Raw genomic sequence first — 24,902 nt, 5'->3', positions numbered from 1 at the left:
TTGGTCCCGACATTTAAGATGAAAGTGACCAACCTCACTCATCCTTGAGTGGCATTACATGAGCAATCAACCCCAACCATCCCTTGGATATAAACCTTCACTGGCTCAATCCGACTGGAGTGCAATAATTACCCACTAAACCACCAGGCGCCACAATTTGGTTATATGGTTACCACCCAGCATAGTAAATGGTTTCCTGGTGTACAGGAAACCATTTGGCTTGTCACTCACTGTAGAGTCACCCACAGGCAGAAGGAAGAAGAATGAAGGAGGGAAAGACAGAAGAGGGAGTGTAAAGTCACCCGTAGGCAGAAAGATGAGGAAAGAACGAAGGAAAGACAGAACAGGAAGGACGGAAGGAAAGGATGGAGGAGAGGAAAGGGCAAACACCCGAGAGCAGCACTACATCAAGTGAGCGGATGGTGAGCGCCCCCACCTACCACAACCTTCTTTTTCTTCCTTAAATATTTTTCTACTATACATCTTAAGAGTATACACCCTAACCTCTTGCTCCTCTCATACCACTTTCTCTCCATATCTCTATTGACAATTATCCTATGATACATATCTCCCATTACACTAAGAATAATCCTCCTATGATATGCCACAATTTTCCCTTTCTAACACTCTGCCATTCTCCCAAGTCAATCTACACATTTGCCAGAACCATTCAACTGCTCTCTCTCCTCCATATTTCAGCACCTTGCTACACTGTTCCATCAGTCCCTGGTGCTCTCTCAATTCTTAATTAAATGCCTCACACATTTCTCTCCTGATTTCATGCTTTCATCTTGCCCTTCTTCTTCCTGCCATTCCCCAGTCACATAAAAAAACACTACTTCTATTCTTTACATTAATCAGCTCATTAAAATACTCTTCTCATTTAATAAATTTCTTCAAGCATTTTGCCAATTACATCTTTCACTCCTTTTCTGCCTCCTTTGTCATCCTCTTTTACTTTGACCTCCTTTAGGAAAAGTGTATTACTTCTCCTTCACTTTATACTCAGGGGTCCATATTCTTTATCCACTCTATTCTACTGTCTATCTCAATAGTATCTTTGCCTCTCTTTTCTCAACATGCAGTTTCCTCTCTTCACATCATCAATCCTTGTTGCATAAGACAAGGGGTACAGTAGTAAATATCCACTCCCTCCCGTTTAGTTGCCTACTGACACATGGAAAATATGAAGATCACATTCACTGATCTCCATTCCTGGGATACTTACTTTACTAATTCATAATTATCATCATCACCATCATACCAACCTCAATTGCTACCCAACGATAAAGTGACGTAGGGTTCATGTAGTACGACACATCTTGATTAAAGAACTATCAATTTCTATCTATCTATCTATCTAGAGCCAGACGCCACAGTCCCGTAGAGGGTGGCTGTCTCTGTGTTAGTTGTTTTATGAGGAGGGGCACTAACCCTCCACCAACCCAATTGTTGACACATAGGAAACACATATAAGTTGGTTATATTGTTACTTCCCAGCGTAGTAAATGGTTTCCTGGCTTACAGGGAACCATTAAGCTTGTCACTCAATGTAAAGCCACCATAAAAAGTGACAGGAATAATGGGTGCAACAGGATGAAAGGACAGACACAGAAAATCAAGATGAAGGAAGAAGTAGGCAGCACTACAGCAAGTGAGTGGATGATGGTTGCCACCACCTACCACCAACTATCATCAGCATGTTCAATTAAATAAGCCATACTCTTATTCACTCACCATTCAAACTCTCAGAATCCTGCCATAAAATCTTGCACAAGGCATAAAAAGTTCACTGATCTTTTGAAAGCTTGTTTATTTTAATAAAATAAAAAGTGTAGTGGTGCAATGGCTTAACTTCCAACTGCAGTAATGTCTTGCATGCCTGGATGAGTCTTTAAGGATACACCTCTGTTATGGACTATTAGTCATAATTTCATCAACTTAACCCCTTCATCCCAATGACATATTTTTAGTTTATTCTTACAATCTCCAGACATTTTTATTCACTCTAGGAAAGACCCCTTATAGGGCAGAGGGTCACTTAAATGTATATCTAATGTCTCCAATATTGTCTCTGCACACAAGTCTTGTAAATTAGCAAGAATAAAATGTTAAAGACATCATTGTAGTGAAGGAGCCATGAGGCTTTCTAATATCTCTTCCTTAGCTAGCTTCTTCATATTATGCATTATTATTCATCTGTCTGTTACTTTGTTATTTAATATCAATGTCATATTGAAGACAGAACTACAGATGTATAATACCAAGACATATGAAGAAAACATATTAGGAGGAACATTGCCAGAAAGCCTCAATATGAAAATAAAACAACGTTGTAATTGTTGTTCTGGTCCCAGGCTCATAAGAAAAGTGAACCCAGTGGAATGCAGGCTGAAGTTCCTCTTCTCTTACAGTCCACTATCCTCCTTTTAGGGATAGGGAAGTAAATATGGGACAACTGTATACCCAAGCAGCTAAGCCAAGCAGTTATATCGGTGCCACCATGTGAAAGCATCCCTCTCCACCTTAAGCAAATACAGCAGGTATGGATGAAGTGGTAACATCTTCATATACAAGAATTCCTCATTTAACATACTTTCACTTAACACATTTTTCACATAACACATAATTCTTCATTAAGTTCTTAAGATATGCAGTGAACGGTTAGAGTTGAAACAGCTCAAACTAACCATCATCTCAGTAAACCAGTTTCTCCTTTCAACTGAACTTTAACTTATTTATATACATTTTGATACTTATTTGCAGTGGTGAATATGCTGTTTTCGATATCTCAGAAAATAATATTCCTTCCTGAAACATAACGCTTACTTAAAATGATATTTATTTAACATGGTTTTCAGGAACACATCTGGAGAAAGGGCAACTTGATGGCAAAGTGCAGGGTGACATGGAGGCAATTCAATTGTGGCAACCCTCTAAAGGATTAAGGTATCTGGCTACAGATTGACAGATACATTTAGAATGTTAAGTAAGGAATTATGGTACAGTACGAATACATATATTATTGGGATAAACAACACAGGCAGCAACAAAGCTGCAGAGATGACAACAAAAGCAAAAAACCTACGATAAAAACTCTGATGTATTTATTCCTTCGCTGCTATGGGCTCACTCAGACATTTTACTTAGACTAATAACAGGTGATTTTTCAGCTGGGAGAACCCTACAGCAGTGAAAAGGGTTAACAGTGAAAAAAAAAGAGAATGGAAGAAAACACACTGTCAGAAAACCAAGATACAGTCCCTGGAAGCCTGACTGAACCAAATGGCCTCACACACTATTTTTTTTTTTATTATAAACCTCTCTCTCTCTCTCTCTCTCTCATACACATACTTCAGATTACTTATCATTATTATATACAGGATCAAGGATATATCTAATCTCTCAAATACACTAGACTGACCTCAGATATATGAATTATTCTTTTGTGCCTCACTCTCTCAAAAGCACTAACCTCTTCAAGCTGGTACATACTTTTAATTTTATTCTTGCTATCTCCAGACAATATAATTCAGCTTAGGAAGATATATATATATATATATATATATACTGTGTATATATATATATATCCATCCATCCATCATCCAATCCTACATTGCCCCATGAGGAGTGTACGAGCCCGGAGCTAGGCAGTTGGTCCCGACATTTAAAATGAGATTATATATATATATATATATATATATATATATATATATATATATATCATCATCATCATCCAGACCTCCTTTCCCACCCTAGGGCAGGGTGAGGAGTAGCAATGTCCAGCCAGCCCAAATTTGCCCAATCCAATGGGCCACGTTTCCATTCACTCATCATTCAAGCCCCCAGAATCCTGGCTCTATTGGATACGCCAAAAACATTCATCAGGTTCTCTGGGGGGGGGGGGGGGATTATGGTAACTGTTTCTGTCCCCATCACTACAAAACTGTCACTCCAAAGCTAGACTAAATTTTCTATAGATCCAAAGAATAAAATATAAAAATACACCCTAGGGTAAGCTGGGGTTAAAAGTGGTTAATTAGTACTTTTGTCCCAGTGGTCATCATTAATCACAAAACTCAATATGAGATTCACGATACATTTTCTCGACAATTATAGTTGTTGCTTGGATTGGATACAAAGTCCTAATTTTAAGTATGAGATAAGTACTGAAACATCACAGCTTCTTATACTGAACTACAGTACAGTACTATGATTCTGTAAAATTGGGGGAAAACTGTCAAGCCAACTTCACAGGTAGCAGCAACATGAAACTTAAAATACACAATTTTTGCATAATCACTGTGAATACAAAGGCAAAAAATGTAAAAAAATAAGATAAGAAAATAATGGATATTAAAAAAGACACCTATAACAAGGACTCCTTTTACCTATATATATGACAATATAAAAAATTTGGGCCCATATTCTTGAATGCTACAAAGATTTGAATATAATATACTGTATATGGGATTACCAGTGCATTATATGTAGAAACAGACTGGTAAGAGGTACTAGGGAGCCTCCTAGAGCTATAAAACTCCAAACTCTGGTGTCTTTAATAATCTTTTAACTCTCAGGATGATGACACATTTTATTTTCATTTTTACCATACCACATAGTTTCATTCAGCTACGGAGAGAAGCTTTCAAACTGGAAGGGCTAGATGAAGCATTTATTGATAATAATCCATTTACTGTACTACAATTCCAGTATGCTCCATAAAACTTGCTCTTTGGTATCTAGCATCTAAGAAGAAAAGGTGTCATCATATTAAAGTGGTTAACAACTGTACAGGAAACCCTCACAATATTGGATTCCATACTATCAGCTTTTATATGGCACTTTAACCACTTCAGTACAGTGACGTATTATTTACCACTCTACTTTCAGACACTCTGCCGGGCTGGCCAAGGTCCTCTCAGGATGCAGAGATGGTTGGGAAAGTTTGACCTCTGGCTGAAGTTGCAGCTGCTGCTCCTCACCCAAGAAGCAAAGTGCTACCTTGAGCAGGCTCACCTCCAGCACCGTAACTTTAACAAAAGATCTCTGCGAGTGTCTGGCTGAAGTCGCCAGTTTCTTACGTTCAGCTAGGTTTATGTCCAGATGAGCCTGGGGCAACAGTACCAACAACAACCGTCTCAGAGTGCTTTCAATTTGGTTGCACTTATCATGAAGTTGCAAAAAAAAAACCTAAATATTACATAAAAAATCACATTATCAAATTCAAGAGATTAACCATACAAGAATTTCCTCTTTCTATCGGACTCAGTTCAATTTACTGTACTTGGAAAAAAATTTTGAGCAATCAGTATTTAGCTGTAGTATTTGTAATCTAATGACTTGCACCATTGATCTTCTGCTCATGGAGGTAATGTATTAACTGACTGCCCTTGTTCACAGAAACCATGTGGGCAGGCCCCATCAACCCATTATAATAGAGCTAATGTGTTGATCAAATCTCTAATCAGACTGTTACTTTCCCACTAATAACCATATACTGTAATGTACTGTACAAATGCAACTCACCCACTTGTGCGCTTTCTAAGGGCATTCCTTACTATACAGAAGTAACATATACATAACAGAGTAACATTATAGAGCTTCATGGTACATAACAGAGTAACATTATAGAGCTTCACGGCAACAAATACTGTTGTGGCAGTTACCCTCCCTACCACTATAGTACTACAACTATCATCACAACAACTACTGCCTTCACTACCACTACCATTATTACACCTCCCATCACTACCACTACCATAACTGCCCCCATTATCACACTACACCTACCATCACCACTACTAAAACCATGACCACCACTACAAGTAACACACCTTCATGTGGTGGCACCGGTATAGCCAAAGATCTGTTGTCCAGTTATACTAACCTATCCAGGCTCCCCCTCTATTCCTGGAAAGGAGGATGGTGGTTTGAAGGAAAAGGACAACTTTAGCCTGCAGTCCAACAGGCTCTTATTCAAGGGCCACAACAACAACATCAGGTTGAAGGGGTTAATGGTTAATGGTATCATGAACTTGCATGGTTGCACCAGACATACTGCAGTCTTCATAATGCATACTGGATTGTAGTTTGGCACATCCAGAAAAACTTTGATAATTGATGGTTTGCTTATTTCAGATGTTTGCTTGCATCAGTGAGGGCCTTCCATCATTAGTCTGACACAGTGAGGTTTCACTGTAATGTAAATTCAAAAATTTTAACAAATACAGACAATGCTCATTTGGTGTGCAACACAGGCAAAATATCATTAATATCATGCAGACTGAAGTACACCATCAATTATCCCAAACCTGAATATCTATTTGCTTATCACCAAATTTCATTATTTATACCATAGTATAAGACACCTTTCCCTCACCTCCAGTTGTTCAGACTCATTCTCTATACAGTACAATGAAACCAGTTGAAATAATGGATCCTTACTACATACTATACAAAGATACTGACCACATGCAACCACAAGTACGGCAAAATCTATTTTTCTCTACCACTCGCCTTCAAGTATAAGAGGTGTCTTTCAGGCTAAATAAACTCTGTGTGGTAGGTCATCACCATCATCTGGACTTCCTTTCCCAGCCTAGGGCAGGGTCAGGAGTAGCAACGTCCAGACAGCCCAAGTTTGCCCAATTCAATGGGCCATGTTTCCATTCACTCATCATTCAAGCCCCAGGAATCCTGGCTCTATCTGATACACCAAAAACATTCTTTACATTCTGTAGCTTCACATAAACATATCTGATAGAGTCATGGTTGGTACACCTAAATGAAAGGTAAAATATTTTTTGCAGTCATGAAGGTAGTAAGGACTGTATCTAAATTCAATGAGCAAAGCAAATACTTTCACATCTGAATGAAACTGTCTGGTAACAGCCAGTATAAATGAAAAATTTCTCATAGGCAAAAAGTTAAGCACCTCTGGGAGCAGCTGAGTGAAGAGGCCAGTTTCATGCTGTCCACTGGGTTCAGGTTCAGATGAGCCTGGGGCTGCAACAACAACAAAATCCCATATACTGCAACAGTGTTGATGTGATGAACATTAAAATATTCTCTAAATAAACATGAATAGGTACCTGTACATATTAATTTATTTATAATGGTTTTCCTCATCTTGTCTATGTTTGTGTGCTTATATCACCTGGCTCAACCAGAGACCTACTTTGTATAAAAATGATGAAATGTATAATGCACAAAAATATATGAAATGTCTCAAGAAAATCCTGAAACTGTAATACTGGAGAGTAAGGACACAAGACTCACTGGACAGTAGTCAAAACTGAAACCGGTCAATGTGTGGGGGGAAAATTCTGCTGAATAATATTTAAAGATTCCAGTGTTGAAATTAATAAAAACTCCACATATTTTACTAATTTCCATCAGACTAAATTAATGGATATAAATTGTATCAAACAGGACAACGGTGGTACAGAGTTGCCATCAAGTGAAAAGACCTACACATGCCAATGTGGTCAATGGTCTCTAGATGTAAACGTACATATATCGTCACCTTATACAGAACATATTTGAAGCTATACGCATTCTGAACAATGCTAGACTCCTACACAACTAGGCATAGAATACCTGACTGTATCACCATGATCTAATAATAATGATACACTAATCTCTCGATTATCTGGACGTCCATTATCCAAACAATCCATTATTCAGACGCTGTGATCTGCCTCTTCGAAATCATTATTCATACATTTTTCCTTTTTATCTAGACAAAATGCTTAAGTCCGGGTGGAATATATGGCTGCGTGAACATTTTCACCCGGCAGGGCTGTTTTTTTCTTTTCTTTTTTTTTTTCGTTACTCCAGGGTATGGCTCTGCAATGGTGATTGCTTTCCTGTGGTTGATGGGTCTGTTTGACCATGGTAATTGCTTGGCTGTGGTTTATAGGTCTGCTTGACCAGATGGAGTATTGTAAAACCCCAGAAATAAGTGTCGTACAATGTACTGTGATGGCCTTTCACAAGGGCTTTCAAAGTTAGGCTATGTACGAAGGGGAGCCATGGGAAAAGTCCATTACCAAGACGGATCCACTATCCAGACATGCCTTTGGCTCTATTACTTCAGATAATTAAGGGATTACTATACAGTAATACTGTAATTACATATTTCCCCATGATCACAACACTAGATGGGGAAATTAAGGGAACCTGCTTTTCAATACACTCTGAGTATGCCATCCTGGTTATTCATTTATTTCATATACAGAGGCTCCAACTTTCTTGCATGCATCGGCCTTGGTCACCTGATGGTGGCTCTCCATGCTGCTCAATTTCTCGCAGCTTCCCTATTCTGTCCCTTATCCTTGAGCTCCCACTCAATGATCTCGTCACTGGTATTTTTTGGTCTACCTCTCACAACCCTACCCCTAATGTTAACACTTCTCACTTTCTGAATCCAATTATCATCCTCCATCCTCTCCACATGCCCAAACCATCTCAATCTACCTCTCTTCATCACAACACCAATACAGTCCTATTCCATCCTACACCTCTCTTTATCACATCACCAATACAGTCCTGTTCCATCCTACCTCTCAACTCTTCTATTGTAAACCTAGCCCCCCCCGAGACCTTGCACTGAAGGATGCACTGCACATCCACCTAATCGTCGTCATTTCTGTACGTTTGCGCCAGCAAATGTCCTCTTTCCTTTACTGCCCAGGTCTTACTATCATACAGCATTATCCTCCTAACACATGCCACATACAAGGATCCCTTAGCAAGGAGGGAGAGCCCTCTCAATGTCATTAGAGGCAACAGCTTCCTGAACTTCTTCCGATCACTCCACTTCAGCCACACAGCTAGCTCCTGTCAGGCAGTTTTTATTAAAGGATCATTTACACAAACAAAATGGCAAAAAATATATTGTGTGATTTATAGCATGTGACAATAACTGTGCAGGAACTGGCCAAGAACTTCAAGTATGGTTATATAGAAGCTTTACTAGATAATTAGTCGTTCTTGAAGCAACATCCTTCTGTTTGATGATGGTACACATATACTGTACACAGACTATATAATATATATATATATATATATACATATACAGTATATTCTAGTTCACACATAACGCAGGGACGAAAGGGTATGCTGTTTGTAATACTGTACTGCATAAAGCTGGCATCAGAAGTTCCCTGAAATTGGTGTATACACTGTTGATAATGCAGATAAATTCATATCAGTTTTAAGAATACGGCTCTATATACATGTTTTTACTTTACATAGCAACAACATTTACCTATCTAGATTTAAGTGCAAGTTTTCTGGAAGTATATGATGAAAACTGCCACAGAAATATACAATGCAGAAAAGCCTGCTCAGCTGATAATATATTGCCACCATGACAGTTAACATGCAACTATCTTATAAACTTCCATGACGCTATTTAGTATGGAATGCACCGACTATATCTTTTCTTCTGTATATTAAGCAAAGTACTACATATGCCACAAACAACAATCTGTATTCTGTCTCCCTTATTAGTATTCAGTCTCTCTTACATCACACCTATTACTACTTAATGGCTGGAAGTATCACCTGTTACCCAGTTTCCATCACATTATCGTAAGGATGACCTAGAGACAACAACTAACGTAACACCAAACACTCTTATATCCACCTACAGTACATGCTACACCCCACAACAAATGCTGTTGTATCTTACCTGCTACATATTGTACAATGTGGCACAGATAACAACGATCACCATAAAGTCGCTCTCATTCTTCATGCTAAGCTCTCTCTCAGATGTGGCAAAGATAACTGCAGTCACTGTATCACTGCTGTCACTCCTCTTACCAAACTATCTATCATACCACACAGTCCATGTATCACACATCTGTTCATCCCCCACGATACTCAGGCTCAGAAGACAAGGATACGCTTCTCGACGGGCTTGCGGCAGATGGGGCATTCATGCATGCGGTCTCCACACATCTGGCAGGTCCCGTGGCCGCATAGGAATATCATGTTCTTAAGCCGATCCAAGCATACTGGGCACATGGTCTGTAGGGAGATGGTGAAGACGGAAATTATTGAAGAGAAAAGATATGAACATCATTATACATGTTTTTTTCACTTTAACTTGGCCCAAATTCCTGTCCTTTTGTTGGTTACTTTACATAGCTCAGTAACAAAAATGAGAATGCTATACTCTACATCCTTTCCATGGTAAAGTACTTCTTCATGACTAGCAGCATATTCTAGTGTTAATCTACTGTTGCAGCTAAGCATTCAATATGGAGAGATGGCAAGTTAGGCCAAGCTAAACTGAAAGAAGTAAAATACAGTGCATCTACTCTTACCAAACAAAGATCTCTATCCCTCATCTGCTCTACTGATGGCCAAGTGTAGTTATACTGGAGGATCAATTTGATTAGATACCAAACAGACTCATTCCTACCTCACAACTAAGGCTCATTAAATTTCACGCAACGACAACATAGTACTGAGGTTGTGGGAGTGGTCTAGTTCCATCATGCTGAAAGAAGCTGCCTGCTGCTTACCTACTTCCAAGCTCATCTACATCTGTAATGAAACTGGCAAATAAAGGATACATAGTGAATGCTTAGCTACAGAAACTGATCACTTGTGGCATTACTAGCAGCCATGAAAACTGTTTGGAGTGTATGGTATATGTATTATGAAATAATTTAACACTATTTTCAGTTATGCTCTCTACCTAAGTAGTTAAAAATAAAATACTATTACACAAGAACAGACTACAGTAATGTTTAATTTCTAAGGAATACCATCATTCCAGTCCTGAACAGAGACAGCCTTAGCATGTAATCAACAGGGACAGGTTGTATTAGTGCTGGAGTGGTGAAATATAAGTGTCTGGAATGCAGGGGGGCTGTTGGACCTTAGAAAACAGACTATCAAGCCTAACAGAATCAGACATGTTAGAAATATTTACTCTGATTACGGTACGATGAAGTGAAGAGCTTACTTGTTCTTTGATGTCATGGAGTTGCTGCTGTAACTTCTGAAGGTCAGCAGAAGACATATCCCTGGAGCCATTGTTCATAAGTGGGCCCGTGGCACTCCCAACCACCACCCCTGATGCTGCAGCTGCTGCCACCAGAGCACCAGCTGTATTGTTGTTGTTGTTGTTGTTGTGGTTGTTGTTATTACTACCACTGCTGCTACTCCCACCACCCACAACCAGACCACTGGTACCACTGCTACCAGCAGCTGAGACAGCAGTAGCAGCATTGTTGGCAGCACCAGGCAGGATGGAGGTTGGAGCTGAGAGCCAGATTATTGTGGGGTGAATAACAACATAATCGAATGGAAAATGTTTTCTGCATACCTCATTATCTACCAAATATATCAAGCTGCCAGTACTGTCTGACTGTTGGTACCCTTCATATCTATGGTGTGTACGGCAATGCTGAATCAATGGACGTGGGTTTGCTCCTACAAGTTTTAATACAGAAGTCCCTTATCATAAACTCTGTATTACTCCAAACATTCGTTGTTGCTAAAAATGTATTCAGTCAAGACGTCGATATTATATTGTACATATCTGTACAATACATACATTAAATAATTCTGCACCTGTATTATAAAAAGCTAGACCAACTGCCTAGCCCCGGGCTCCTACGCTCCTCATGGGGCAATGTAGGATTGGATGATAGATGGATGGATGAATATCCCCTGAATAATTTCTATACTCACAACTGTTATATAGCTTTATCATGCTTTAATGATGTAGATGAGCGAACTGTGCAGGTCACTTAACCCAATTTAAGCTGGGCCACTTCTACATTACACTACAATAGAAGTCACTTTGTTATACCTATATCTCAAATAGGCACAGCACTGAATTCATAACTGAGTAAAAATTATTCAGCTAAATTTATGGTATGAAAAGATACATCACATTACTACTATAGCAGATTTGAACAATGAGTTTTAAAAATTATCTGGCTGAGATTAATACAATAAAGTACTACACAGTTGAGGACAGGTGCTACAATATCACTTACATAGTTATATTAAACTTTTAGATGCAGCTAGTTTCTGTGAACTGAACCAAGCTGTCAGTTATAAGCTGCAGTAAACGACAAAGTTCTTTGTTTTTGGTCTAAATGTTAATTGTTAGAGTTTCTAACATTTTTGGTGCATTACAATATCTTTGTCTTGTGCACTGTAAAACTATGTCATTAGCTGAAATAAAATGCAAAGCATGTAATTCACAGCTATTGAGTTAATTGTCCAACACATACCTTGGCCACCACAACAGACAATGAAGGGAATGTGCTTCTCAATGACTCCTCGGCACTGCACACATTTTTTCATGAGTGAGGCACAGTTGTCACAAGCACACATGTGACCACAAGGCTGGAACAATACTGTTGCCTGTTTGTCTGAGCACACCACACACTCCTCAATCTGTAACAACAATACTGGGTGCCTATCATAGCTTCAATGTCATATCACATTACACAGCAATTACTGGACATGGGTAATGTAAAGGTTATCTACAACAAATATGAGGAGGAATCACAACAAAGAATAATAAACTTATACCACTATGAACATCTTCACCAAAATTTTTGAAGGTTTGATTCCCGTGAATGTATACATCCAACATCTTAACTCCTCCTGATCAATGACATATTTTTCATTTGTCAGAACCATCTACAGATGAATCTATTCATCTTACAGTAGGAAAGACCTTTTTTTAGAGAGGGGACACATATGGCACACATCAGGTCCTTTTCTACTGAGGTCTCTCCTAAACTGAAGCAGTCTGGTAACTGCAAGAAGAGAATATAAAACACACAACCACATTCCTGGGGTTAATACACTCCAGTATCTCTCACTCCCTTCCTCTAAAACTTCAGCCTCCTACCTTTGTTCTTGACTGAACTGGCTCCTTGCACATGAGGCACTTTTTGACCCTAGGTGAGCAGATGGAGCAGGTTGCAATGTGTCCACATGGACCAAACAAGGTGTCCCGTTTGGTGTCCGAGCAGACCATACACTCTTCCAGGCTTTCTTCTGTGCACACCTCAAGAGATCCCATATCTCCAGAGCTGTAGACATGATGGTAGCTTAGGATGTGTTGATGAGAATGCATAATTTATTAGGAGTTAGCGGTACTGGCAATCCTCATTTAATTCTGAAGGTGAAGTGGTATGATGAGCCAAGAAGAAGATGGATGGATACTGCAAATAAGTGTGTAAAAAAGCAAGTTATGAAGTTCAGAATGTTAAGAAATTGACATGAAATTAAAATGGGTGGATGAAGTATGTACAAAGATGCACATAACAAAAGCTGCTCTCCTCTCATCTAATAACACCACTTTTCATCACTCTATCTATCTATCTATCCATTGCCAGACGCCTCAATCACGTTTGGGGTGGCCACAAACAAATCGCCTCCACGTCGCCCTGTCCCCCGCCATTTCACTGCCCTGCTCCCAACTCACACCCCCCTCTCTCATATACCTTTCCACCCCATCCCTCCATCTCATCCTCGGCCTCCCCCTCCCTCTTCCCCCCTCCACCTCACTCACATACACTCTCTTCGTCAGTCTCTCACCCTCCATCCTCTCCACATGGCCAAATCACCTCAGTGTGTTCCTCATAACGCTTCCTATCACATCCACATCCACATCACAACGCTCCTTTATATCCTCATTCATCAGCCTGTCTCTCCATGTGACTCCACACGTACTAATCCAACTAGCCAAATATTTACAGAGCTTCTGCTAAATTATTCAATTTAATATGCTAGCACCTGCAAGACTGAGATGGAGGAGTAAACTACAAATGTAAACAAATGGACAGGGCTAATGAGTTATATGCTGCAAGATGAGATGGGAAGTACTTATGCTCCTGATGAGGTATTGCTGGGATCGATAATGGATGGATGAGATGGGATGGAATTAATGACTGCAAATGAGGAGAGAAAAAGCTGTCTGATCTTTGTCCAAACCACTTCAGATCAGATATATAACAAGATATGGCAGCAAGTAACAGAAAGACAGACAAACTTACACTGACTTGTCCTTATAACATTTGGTGAGGGCTTTACAAAGATTGGGATCTGGGCAAAGGTCCAGTGGTGTCTGTCCCTTCTTGTTCTTGATGTTGAGGTCTGCTCCATGGGCAGCTAGAAGACAGGCAATGGAGGCAGGACTCTTCTTGTCAACTCCCTGTGTCCCCAGCCCCATCAGCAGCTGTGGAGACTGAAGACGGGAAGTTTCATTAATTACAGGCTCTCATGAACACTATCAGCTTAATACAAGTTGAATGTTCCCACAAGCCCTTACCTACAGTACAACATAAGCCCCTATACTTGATTTGTTTCCATTTCACAGAACTGTGTCCCTCTCACAAATTAAATACTATGTTGTAACTGCAATAAAGTTGATGCATCTTAGATATGAGGTGGCAATGAGTCTACTTAAGACACTGTACTAGTCAAATTAACCTTCCAATCTATTTACAAATGGTCATCAATTGAACCAACAAGAGGGAATGGGATCTCTGTTAAGTCAGAGTAGTAGTTGCAGAAGCAGCTCTAGGCTCATCTGAAAACTGAACCCAGTGGATTACAGGCAGAAGCTGCCCATCTCTGGCAGTCCTCCATTCATCCTTTGGGGGGGGGGGGAGGAGGAGGAGGAGGAGGTTGGAGCTCAGGGTCATTGGTATAACCCTACAACTGAGCCATCCAGCTGTACTGGTGGCACTATGCTCAAGTATCCTTCTCCAGCATCCTGGTTAGTGCAAATGTGCTACAGTGGTCCCACCTTGCCCACGTCCTGCATATCCTGGAGCTGGCGCAGCTGAGAGAGGGTGTGGTGTCTGAGGGCCTCGTGCAGTGGGGTGTCTCCATCTTTGTCTGCCAGGTTCAGGTTTGCTCCCTCACGCACCAACAGCTATCCAGGGTGTAAACAGAAAAAATATCATGATCATGATCATCATCATCATCATTTCAGTATTACCATTGTTCTCTCTCTCTCTCTCTCTCTCTCTCTTTCTCTCTAATATTCAACACAATAATAACTTTTTAAATTTCAGTGAATATACAAACTGACTTATATCTTTTTATTTATATTTAACTCCATACCATGCAATACTAAATACATCAGTCACAGAAACACACTGCACACTCCAAAATCTGTTCCTTCCAGTACTGTAAATATAACAGTACATGATGGCACAATACCCTGACTATCTGTGTGTGGTGCCTCTCAACGGCCAGGTGAAGGGGTGTCTGCAGGTTTACATTCTGAAGGTCCATATTGGCACGACCCTGATGCACGAGCAGCTCCGCAACCTGATGGGTAAACAATCAATTACTATCCTATATACAAAGAATACTTCTGTCTTTCTTTCCTTCATTCTTTCCTTGTCCTTTGGCCTATGGGAGACTTTACACTCCCTCTTCTTTCTTTCCTTCATTCTTTTCTCTCCCTTCTGCCTGTGGATGACTCTACAAGCCAAATGATTTCCTGTACACGAGGAAACCATTTAATATGCTGGGGGGTAACCATATAACCAAATTTTGATGCCTGGTGGTTCAGTGGGCAATTACTGTGTTCCAATAGGACAGACCGGTAAAGGTTTATATCCAAGGGATGGTTGGGGTTTATTGTTCATGTAATGCCACTCAGGAATGAGTGAGGCTGGTCACTCTCATCTTAAATGTCAGGACAAACTTGCCTAGCCCCGGGTTCCTACGCTCCTCATGGGGCAATGTAGGATTGAATGATGATATTGATGATACAAAGATACCCATTGTCAACTACTTTTATATTCGTGGGTGGACCCAGGGGTGTTGCCCATGCTGTCCAGCCAACACCCCTGCTTTATCACACTGAAGATTAGTGCACTTTACCTACCCAGACTGAATCTTTTACTGACTACCATGTTTATTTCTACCATATTGTACAAATGACATGCAAACCATCCTTGGTTGACAAACGTTACTTATTAGGCAGAGTGAAAGGGGATGCCAAACCCTCATTACTCAGGAAAGTGATATGAGCAATACCTCAAAAATATTCCTGCAGCCCATCTGTTCCTGTCATGGATGAACTTAAAACAAGGCGGCACTGATCCCGTCACATACTGTTGATGTGAGGGATTCAGTACAGCCATGGGTTAAAAAGGAAGTAGCTGTGGTAACCTGGACGATACACTGATTTTGTATCCCAAGATGTTGGGTGAAAAACCTGACATGGGCTCAAAGGCCTAAGTTATGGAGAATAGCACAACAGCAAAGTGCCTCATGGCATCTGTCCCTACCTCTATCTTTACCTTTAGGTAATGCTTGAGCATTAAAAAAAAAAAAAAAAAACTATAGGTAGTACTGACTGTCACATCCAATCACCAGTATATAAACTGTACATACTCCTTTTATCTACATTGCAAATAATAATGATATGGTTAGGCAATTCATACTGCACTGTAATGCAACAATGACAATAGATACTAACCGTGATACCACTATAACTTAGCAACTTTAGGCGCTCCAGGTACCTAATACAAACTGTACTGCTGCTTATAGCTCACTTGCGTGTATGATACGATACCTCAACATGATTATTGAGTGCTGCGAGATGTAATGCCGTGTAGCCGTCATCCTTCTTCTCATCCACCATCCACGACCGCGGCACTTTGCTCAGCAGGATCCTCATGGCACTGAAAGAGCATTGGTCTCATTACCTACTGCACTGAACGTTACCGGGTTATCATAAATACTGGTAATTAAAATAACACTGAGATACATTCAGGAGACAACACTTCGCTTAATATTTCCTCTCTTCCACTTCCCACTACACAGACACACACACACAATTACTGAGAGAGAGAGAGAGAGAGAGAGAGAGAGAGAGAGAGAGAGAGAGAGAGAGAGAGAGAGAGAGAGAGAGAGAGAAGAATTTTCAAAACAGATATTTGTAATCTAGTACGGCTTAGCACCTCCTCCTCGACTTCCCCCCCTCCTCTCTCTCTCTCTCTCTACTCAGCTTTCTTACCACGTGGGTTAGACAAGAGAGAGAGAGAGAGAGAGAGAGAGAGAGAGAGAGAGAGAAAGAGAGGTTGTGTGGCAGAGAAAACAAGAGGAGTCAGTTTCGTCAATAAAACACCAGTAAAGACAATGAGGCGAGGTGAAGACAGCAGTATGAAGTGAAGAAAACTAGATGTGGGAAAGAAAACGAGATGAGACATTTAGGTAAAAGAGAAGACACAGAAACGAAATGAGGTAACATAAAAAAAAAGAAAAAAAAAAAAGTAGCATATGAAACAAAGAAAATGGGATGAGTAGTGAAAAGGAAACGTGATGAGGCCAAGATGTGGTAAAGAAATGCAAATGAGGCAGAATGGATGGACATGAGGTTGTGTGGAAGGAAAAAACACGGTAGGGGTAGACTGCGAGGTAAAGAAAATGGAGAGGCAGCGCGGTATCGTTCTTAATCCCATACTACAGCATCTACTTTCAACTCAAAACAGGTGTCAGGTTTTCCTTCTCCTCCTCCCCACAAGATGTCTCCTTTATTTTTAAACCCTTCAGTGCCCCCTATTTTTCTCCCCTCCCTATCACCCCTCCCCCCTCCCCTCCTCTCTCCCTTATCACCCCCCCTCACTCCTCCCCCACCACTCACTAAACCCTTCACTGGTCTCCCCCCTGCCCCTCGCCTCCCTTCCTCTCCCCCTCATCCCCCACGTTGGTGTATCCACGAGCTACCCCATTCCCCCTCTACCTATCCCCTCACCTCATATCTCCCCCCCCCCTCTGTTCTTTGCTTGCCTCTCCTCCCCTCTTCCCTCTCTAATCTTCTCTTCTCCCACCCTTTCTCTCCTCTTGCCCCTCCCATCATCATCATCATCATCATCATCATCATCATCATCATCTCTCTCTCTCTCTCTCTCTCTCTCTCTCTCACACACACACATACATACACACACATCTACTTCTCCAACCTCTCCCGTAACCGTATCTTCCTTCCTCCCCACTTCTCCCCTCTCCCCCTCTTTCCTTCCTTCCCTCTATTCCCGTATTTTCCTCCTCTCCTCCCTCTCTCATCCCTCCCCATTTCATTTCCCCTCCCTTCCCTCCCTCTATACTGCCATACCAACCCTTTTCACCTCTTACGCTGAATTCCCTTTATGAATCTGTGTGTGTGTGTGTGTGTGTGTGTGTGTGTGTGTGTGTGTGTGTGTGTGTGTGTGTGTGTGTGTGTGTGTGTGTGTGTGTGTGTGTGTGTGTGTGTGTGTGTGTGTGTGTGTGTGTGTGTGTGTGTGTTGCCTTCTACAGTAAGTAAAAAACAAGCTAAAGAAAGTTATAAACTGAGTTACTACTGCTTACTTCAATCTAACAATCTAATCTAACCACATTATAATCTCTTTTCATTCTTTTTGTCTTTTTTTTTTCTAATTTTTCTACCACACCTTTCCTCTCTCTCTCTCTCTCTCTCTCTCTCTCTTAGTTTACTCTTCTCATCCTTACATTCTTAGCCCAACACATCTCTTTCCCTCTCACCAATTCTTCTTCTCCTTCTCTCTCCTCCTCTCTTGTCCCATCCTCTACTTCTTCTTCTCATTCTACTGGTCTCCCCTCCCCTCCCTTCCCCTCCTACTCTCTCTCTCTCTCTCCGCACCTCTCTCTCTCTCTCTCCTCTTGTCTCACTCACTATACTCATTTTTCACTCTACACTAATCCCTTTCCTTTCCTCTCCTAGCTTTCCCTCCACCCAAGTTTCTTTCTCCCCTCCCGTCGTTTCTCTCTCTCCCGCTCCTTCCCCCCCTCCTCCCTCACCCCAGGCAAGCTTTTAGGGAAACCATACCCGCCTTGGGGGAAGTCTGGGGTGGGGGGAGGAGCAATGGGGGAGGAGAAGGGGGAGCAGTGGCGGAGGAAGAGAAGAGGGAATGTGGAGAGGAAGGGAAGTAGAAAGGACGGGTAGTAGAGGGTGAGGGGGTGAAAGTAGAGAAGCAGAGGGGAGGGGAGGGTTAGGAGGAGGGGAAGAGGAGTAGTGGGGAGAGAAGTACAGAGGGAGGCGGTGTTAGAATATGGGGAGATGGGGATGGTAATGTATATAAGGAGGAATATGGAAAAGATGAATAAAGTCTCAGAGTTTGTGGGTACATTAAGAAATAGGAGGAAGAATAAAATGGGGAGAGGTAGTGAGATGGGGAAAGGAGGGGGAGAAGCAAGACGATGGGGAAGGATAAGAGATACGAATGCAGTCAGGGAATGGGGAGAGGTTAGGGGAATAGGGTGGGGGTAAAGGGTTGGGGAGAGGCGAAGAGATGGAGAGGGGTGGGGGGATGGGAGAAGGCGGGGGGGATGGGCAGGAGGTGGGGAATGGAGGTGTGGGTTGAGAGAGGGTAGGGGGATGAGGAGAGGGGAATGCAGAGGACGAGCGGAATGGGGACGATTAACAAAGGAGTATAAATGAAAGCAAACAGCAACATACCTACTTCTTCTTTCGAGGCTGCTTGTTATAGGGCAGACTTTACTAACTAATCTATCCTAGGAGTTAATAAGACAAGGATAACAAACCAGAGGAATAGGAGACGGGTGAGGGGGATGGGGAGAGGGTGGGGTGTGTGTGGATAGATGAGTGGCGATGGAGAAGGGGGTGAAGGTGTATAGGGAGAAATGGGGAGGGGAGGAGGAAGGGATGGGAACAAAGTGGGGAGGAGGTAGGGGAGGGGAAGAAAGAAGGGAGGAGGTAAGGAAGGGGAACACAGAGGAGAAGAGGGGGGGAAACACAGAGGGAAAGGGGTATGGGGAGACGAAGCGAGAGGAGAGGGGACAGGGGAAAGGAAAACAGAGGGAAGGGAGGGGAGGGGACAGGGGGTGGGGGAAGGGGTATCGAGGGGCACGCTACCAGATTGCCCATACACGGCATTGTTGGCACCCCCCCGGCATCATGCCAACGGGGGGGGGGAAGGAGGGGGGGAGGGAGTGGAGAAGAGAGAGAGAGAGATAGTGAGGGAGGACGGGGGGGGGAATAGGTCGCGTGCCCTTCGTGTGGGGGATGTTATGGGGAATGTGGGGGTTGAGCTTGTCGAGGTGTGGGGACTGTGAGGAGGGGGGTAAGAAAAGTGGAGGGAGGGTGTAGGTGTGGTTTGTGTGGGGGGTGGGATGTGTGTATGTGAAGAGGTGGTAGGGATGTATATGGGGGTGGTAAGGGAGTGTGGGGGAGGGTGGTAAAGGTTTGTGGGTGGGGAGGTGGGAGGAATATGTGAGGTGGGATGAAAATGTGGGTGGTGAGGGTGTGTATGTGGAAGTGACAGGGTGTGTGGAGGTGACAGGGTGTGTGCGGAGGTGACAGGGTGTGTGGAGGTGGCAAGGGTATGTGGGGGTAGCCGGGGTATGTGGAGGTGGTTGGGTGCAGGTGAAGATAGTAGGTGTGTGTGGAATTGTAAGGGGTGTATGGGTGTGTGTGGAGGGGGGGGAATGTGTAGGTGAGTAGGGATGGGGAAGATGATTAAATGAACTAGCGCTGAATGAAGGAAAATGTCTTAACTTTATGATTGACAGTAAGAGAAACGTATCAGATTTTCCAATACGAACATCTCTCTCTCTCTCTCTCTCTCTCTCTCTCTCTCTCACACACACACACACACACACACACACTCCTAGTCAATCTCTTACTCAGTAATTCGACCGAACCCACCTTGCTTATAATTACTCAGGTGAATTATCAAGTTCATTTCGGTTCTCGCTTCATATTCCAGGCCTGATAAATTAACCCCATTACCCGACCCTGGTTTACGAGGAGGTATGATAATCTGTTGTGTGTGTGTGTGTGTGTGTGTGTGTGTGTGTGTGTGTGTGTGTGTGTGTGTGTGTGTGTGTGTGTGTGTGTGTGTGTGTGTGTGTGTGTGTGTGTGTGTGTGTGTGTGTGTGTGTGTGTGTGTGTGTGTGTGTGAGAGAGAGAGAGAGAGAGAGAGAGAGAGAGAGAGAGAGAAGAAGAAGAAGCAACGGAATGGTTAAGAAGAGGGAATAAAAGAGAGGTGTGGAAGAGAGAAAGAGAGGGAGACAAAAAAAAAGACGAAGGAAAAAAATAAGGAGGAGAGGGAAGTGGAAAAAAGAGAAGAGTGGAGGTTGAATGGAGGAAAAGAGGAGACTGTGGTAAAAGTGAAGAGAAATGAGGGAGGAAGGGGGGGAGGAGAGAGAAGGGGAAGAGAAAAGGTAGAACGGGAAGTGAGACGGGGAAAGGGGAAGAGAGAAGAATGGGATAAGGAAGGAGGGAAAAGGCAAAAAATTAGGATGTAGAGGAGAAGGTAAGAAAGTGGGAATAGGCATAAAGAGAGAAAGGTATGGGCAAACGAGGGAAGGAGAGGGGAGAGGGAAGGGAGGAAGAAGATGGAGAAGGGATGGAGAGGAGAGAGAGGAGGAAAGATGGGTTGAAGATGCGAGGAAATGGGGAAGAGGGAAGGAAAGATGAAGAGAGAGGAGAGATGGGAAGAAGAGGAAGAGGGGGGAGATGAATACAAAGACGGGAGACTGGGGATGGGGAGAGTGGGATGAGAAAGATAAGGGGAGGAAGGGAGATGGGAAGACGAGAGAAGAGGAAGAAGAGAAGTGGGGGAGAAGATGAAAAGAAGAAGGGTGAAGAGACGATAAGAAGAGGGGTAAAAGGAGGAAGAGGAAGAAATGGGAGAAGACAAGACGTGACGAGACGAAAGGTGATGGGATGATGGAAAGTGAGGAAATGGAAGAAAATGGGGGAAAAAGGAAGAAGACAAAATGGGAAACAAGGAAGACGGAAAGGGGGAGGAAAAGACAAGAAGAGAAGGAGGAGGAAGAAGAGGGGAGGGAGGAAAAAGAGGGGAAGACGAGGGGAAGGGGGAGGAAGTGCCCTGAATAACACCCTGACGTGGCCAGCGAGGGTGTAGTGCCAAAGGGGGCCGGGAAGGTGCCAAGACCTGTATTCTCGTCGGTTAAGGAAGCTCCTTAACACCTCTTCCTTAGCGATTTATTTTGCTTAATACATCTTACTGCCATATTCTTTTTTACATAAATTCTTCCACCACCACCATACTCTAAATAGATAACGTACTAGAGGATATTAACCAGCCATATCCGAAAATAAATCGCTAAGGAAGAGGTGTTAGGGAGCTTCCTCTTAACCGACGAATATACGGGCTTAAAAGTGATGCTACAGTACTCTCTCTCTCTCTCTCCCCAACCCGATCACATACTCCTTCATACCTCCACTCTTTCCCACCTTCCCCGTCATTCCCTCCGTTCCATCTCTCCACTCTATCCATCATCTTTTCCATCCCTCCAATCCCTAATTCTCTTCTCTCCTCCAGCCACCCTTACTCCATCCCGCCTGTAGTTCTTTCACTTTAACTTGGCACAGATTTCCGTCTTTTGTAGCTAATTTCACGTAGCTTAGTGGCAGAAAGGACAATGCTACGGCTCTACATCCTTTCCATAGCACCTCTTCGTGACTAGCATCATATTCTAGCTTGGATCTAGTCCCTCTCAACCCTTCCTAGCCTCTCCGATTTCTCCACGTCCCCCCCCCATTCTTCCTAGCCCCTATCCACTTATCCCAATACCTCTCTATTCCTCTTAGTTCCCCTGCTTCCCCCCTAGTCCTTCTCCAACCCTCCCAGTCCCTCTCCACGCCTTCTAACCCCCTTTCCACTTCTCCTAGCCCCTCCTAACCCCCACCTCGTCCCTCTGCACTCGTCCAACCCCCCTCCATACTCCCCCACAACCTCGCCAGCCTCCAATAATAGCCCAAAACAGCTGGCTCTCTCCCAGCTCGTCCTTCTTCGCCTCCTACACACGCATGCCAACCTTACCACCAAACCTCACCAACCTATTCACTTCATTAACCCTATCCACCAAACCTCACCAACCTATGTACCACTTCATTAACCCTATCCACCAAACCTCACCAACCTATTCACTTCATTAACCCTATCCACCAAACCTCACCAACCTATTCACTTCATTAACCCTATCCACCAAACCTCACCAACCTATGTACCACTTCATTAACCCTATCCACCAAACCTCACCAACCTATTCACTTCATTAACCCTATCCACCAAACCTCACCAACCTATTCACTTCATTAACCCCTAACCACAAAACCTAACCAATTTATTCACTTCATTAACCCCTAACCACAAAACCTAACCAATTTATTCACTTCATTAACCCCTATCCACCAAACCCAACGAACTTATTCACCACTTCATTAACCCATATCCACCAAACCTCACTAACCTACCATCAAAACTACCCAACCTATCCACCACTTCATTAACCCCTATCCACCAAACCCCACCAACCTCTTCAGCACTTCCCCTATCCACCAAACCACCCATCCCATTCTCCAAACAATACTCCTTTTACCCCAACTTGGCCTAGAATTGCCATCTCCCCATCTTGAATGCCGAAGAGTTTAACAGCAGATTAATCCACACTGTTGCTAGTCACGAGGAAGTGCTACAGGGAAAGGCAGCAGATCCGCAGTATTGTCTTTTCCTGCCACTGAGCTACGCGAGGCAAGCAACAAAAAGGAAGAAATTCTGGGCCAAGTTGATGTAAGAGGACTATATGTAATCAGAAAGCAGTAAATAAGTTAATCTTCAACTGAGAATAGCTGACAATTTTTTAAAAGTTAGAGGTGAAGAACTGAATCAGGAACGAATATTTAAACGTGATATTTTTGGTTCTATGTTGGCAAAACTGAATATTGAATGTCATACGAGAGTAACTGAGAATTTTTGAAGTTACAAGATGCAATTTCTGAATCAAGAGGGAACATTGGAACGTGATACTTTGAGAATTGATGTAAGCAGCCCTGACTCTTCAATTTCACGCGAGAATAACCAAGAATTTTTACGGTTAGAAGGTAAAAAAAAAGAAAAAAAAAAAAGAAAAAAGAGAGAGAGAGAAGATAAATGGAATAAGGATGGAATATTGGAACGTGACATCTCAGGCTTCCATGTTGGCAGCCCTGACGTGGTTTGTTGACACTCTTGGGGTGCCGGAAGTACTGAGAATCCTGTGCTCAACTGACGAGGGGAGACGAGGACGAGGGTAGAGGAGGGGAGAGGAGAAGGGAGCAGGGGGGAAGAGGGGAGCGAAGGGGAGGGAGATGAGGCCAGGACGAGAGGGAAGGGGAAAGGGGAAGGGGAGTGGGAAAAAAGAGGGGAAAGGGGGATGGGGAGAGGGAGGATGTGGGGAAAGGAGGGGAGGAGGGGAGACACAAGGTAAGAGTACAAAGGCAGGGGGGAAAAAAGATGGAGAGACCTATTCGTTCTGTCTAGGCGGAGTTAAAGCATGGAAACACACACACACACACACACACACACACACACACACACACACACACACACACACAAACCAAAATCCCCCACTAAAGAAGCCTAAGCCGCCAACCTCACTTAGCTGCCAATATGAACTGTGTATGTTGCGATAAGGATTTTAAATAAACATACAAGCGACGTGTGTGTGTGTGTGTGTGTGTGTGTGTGTGTGTGTGTGTGTGTGTGTGTGTGTGTGCAACAACCATTACAACCATAATTACAACTACTATTACTACAACCATCAGCACTATAACTACCACCAAATTCTCATCACTACCACTCTACAATCACCCTCCTCTCTCTCTCTCTCTCTCTCTCTCTCTCTCTCTCATCATTAAGCCCCCAATTAGACCAAAATGTACTAACCTAACACCCCCCCCACACACACACACAGAGCAGCACAAAAAAGCACATCAAGGTAATCGCACCTGCAATTATTTGTACCTGAACACCTGATTCCTTTGTCATTCTTAATTACATTTGCATAATTTCTTTTAATAGTCTTTTATTTTGGGGTAATTTGGGATGACGAGCGGTGTTCATTTGCATAAAACA

The 24,902-nt window shown here is 42.7% G+C and overlaps 1 protein-coding gene across 1 annotated transcript in view; it reads right to left on the bottom strand.

Moving 5' to 3' along the window:
• Positions 1-9,900: 9,900 nt before the first annotated feature.
• Positions 9,901-24,902, bottom strand: part of mib1 (E3 ubiquitin-protein ligase mind bomb 1) — a 409,660-nt gene continuing 394,658 nt past the window's right edge. Inside the window, exons 13-20 of the mRNA XM_080280442.1 lie at positions 16,592-16,700; positions 15,223-15,333; positions 14,804-14,932; positions 14,049-14,239; positions 12,899-13,082; positions 12,270-12,435; positions 10,988-11,286; positions 9,901-10,041 (exon numbers count right to left, since the gene is read on the bottom strand). Coding sequence (XP_080136568.1) covers positions 9,901-10,041; positions 10,988-11,286; positions 12,270-12,435; positions 12,899-13,082; positions 14,049-14,239; positions 14,804-14,932; positions 15,223-15,333; positions 16,592-16,700 — 1,330 coding nt within the window. The remainder of the gene's footprint in view (positions 10,042-10,987; positions 11,287-12,269; positions 12,436-12,898; positions 13,083-14,048; positions 14,240-14,803; positions 14,933-15,222; positions 15,334-16,591; positions 16,701-24,902) is intronic.

This window comes from Coenobita brevimanus, chromosome 84, assembly GCF_032717465.1.
Source record: "Coenobita brevimanus isolate Jiangsu-jjx chromosome 84, ASM3271746v2, whole genome shotgun sequence".
Taxonomy (NCBI): domain Eukaryota; kingdom Metazoa; phylum Arthropoda; class Malacostraca; order Decapoda; family Coenobitidae; genus Coenobita; species Coenobita brevimanus.
This window is presented reverse-complemented; position numbering and strand designations above follow the sequence as displayed.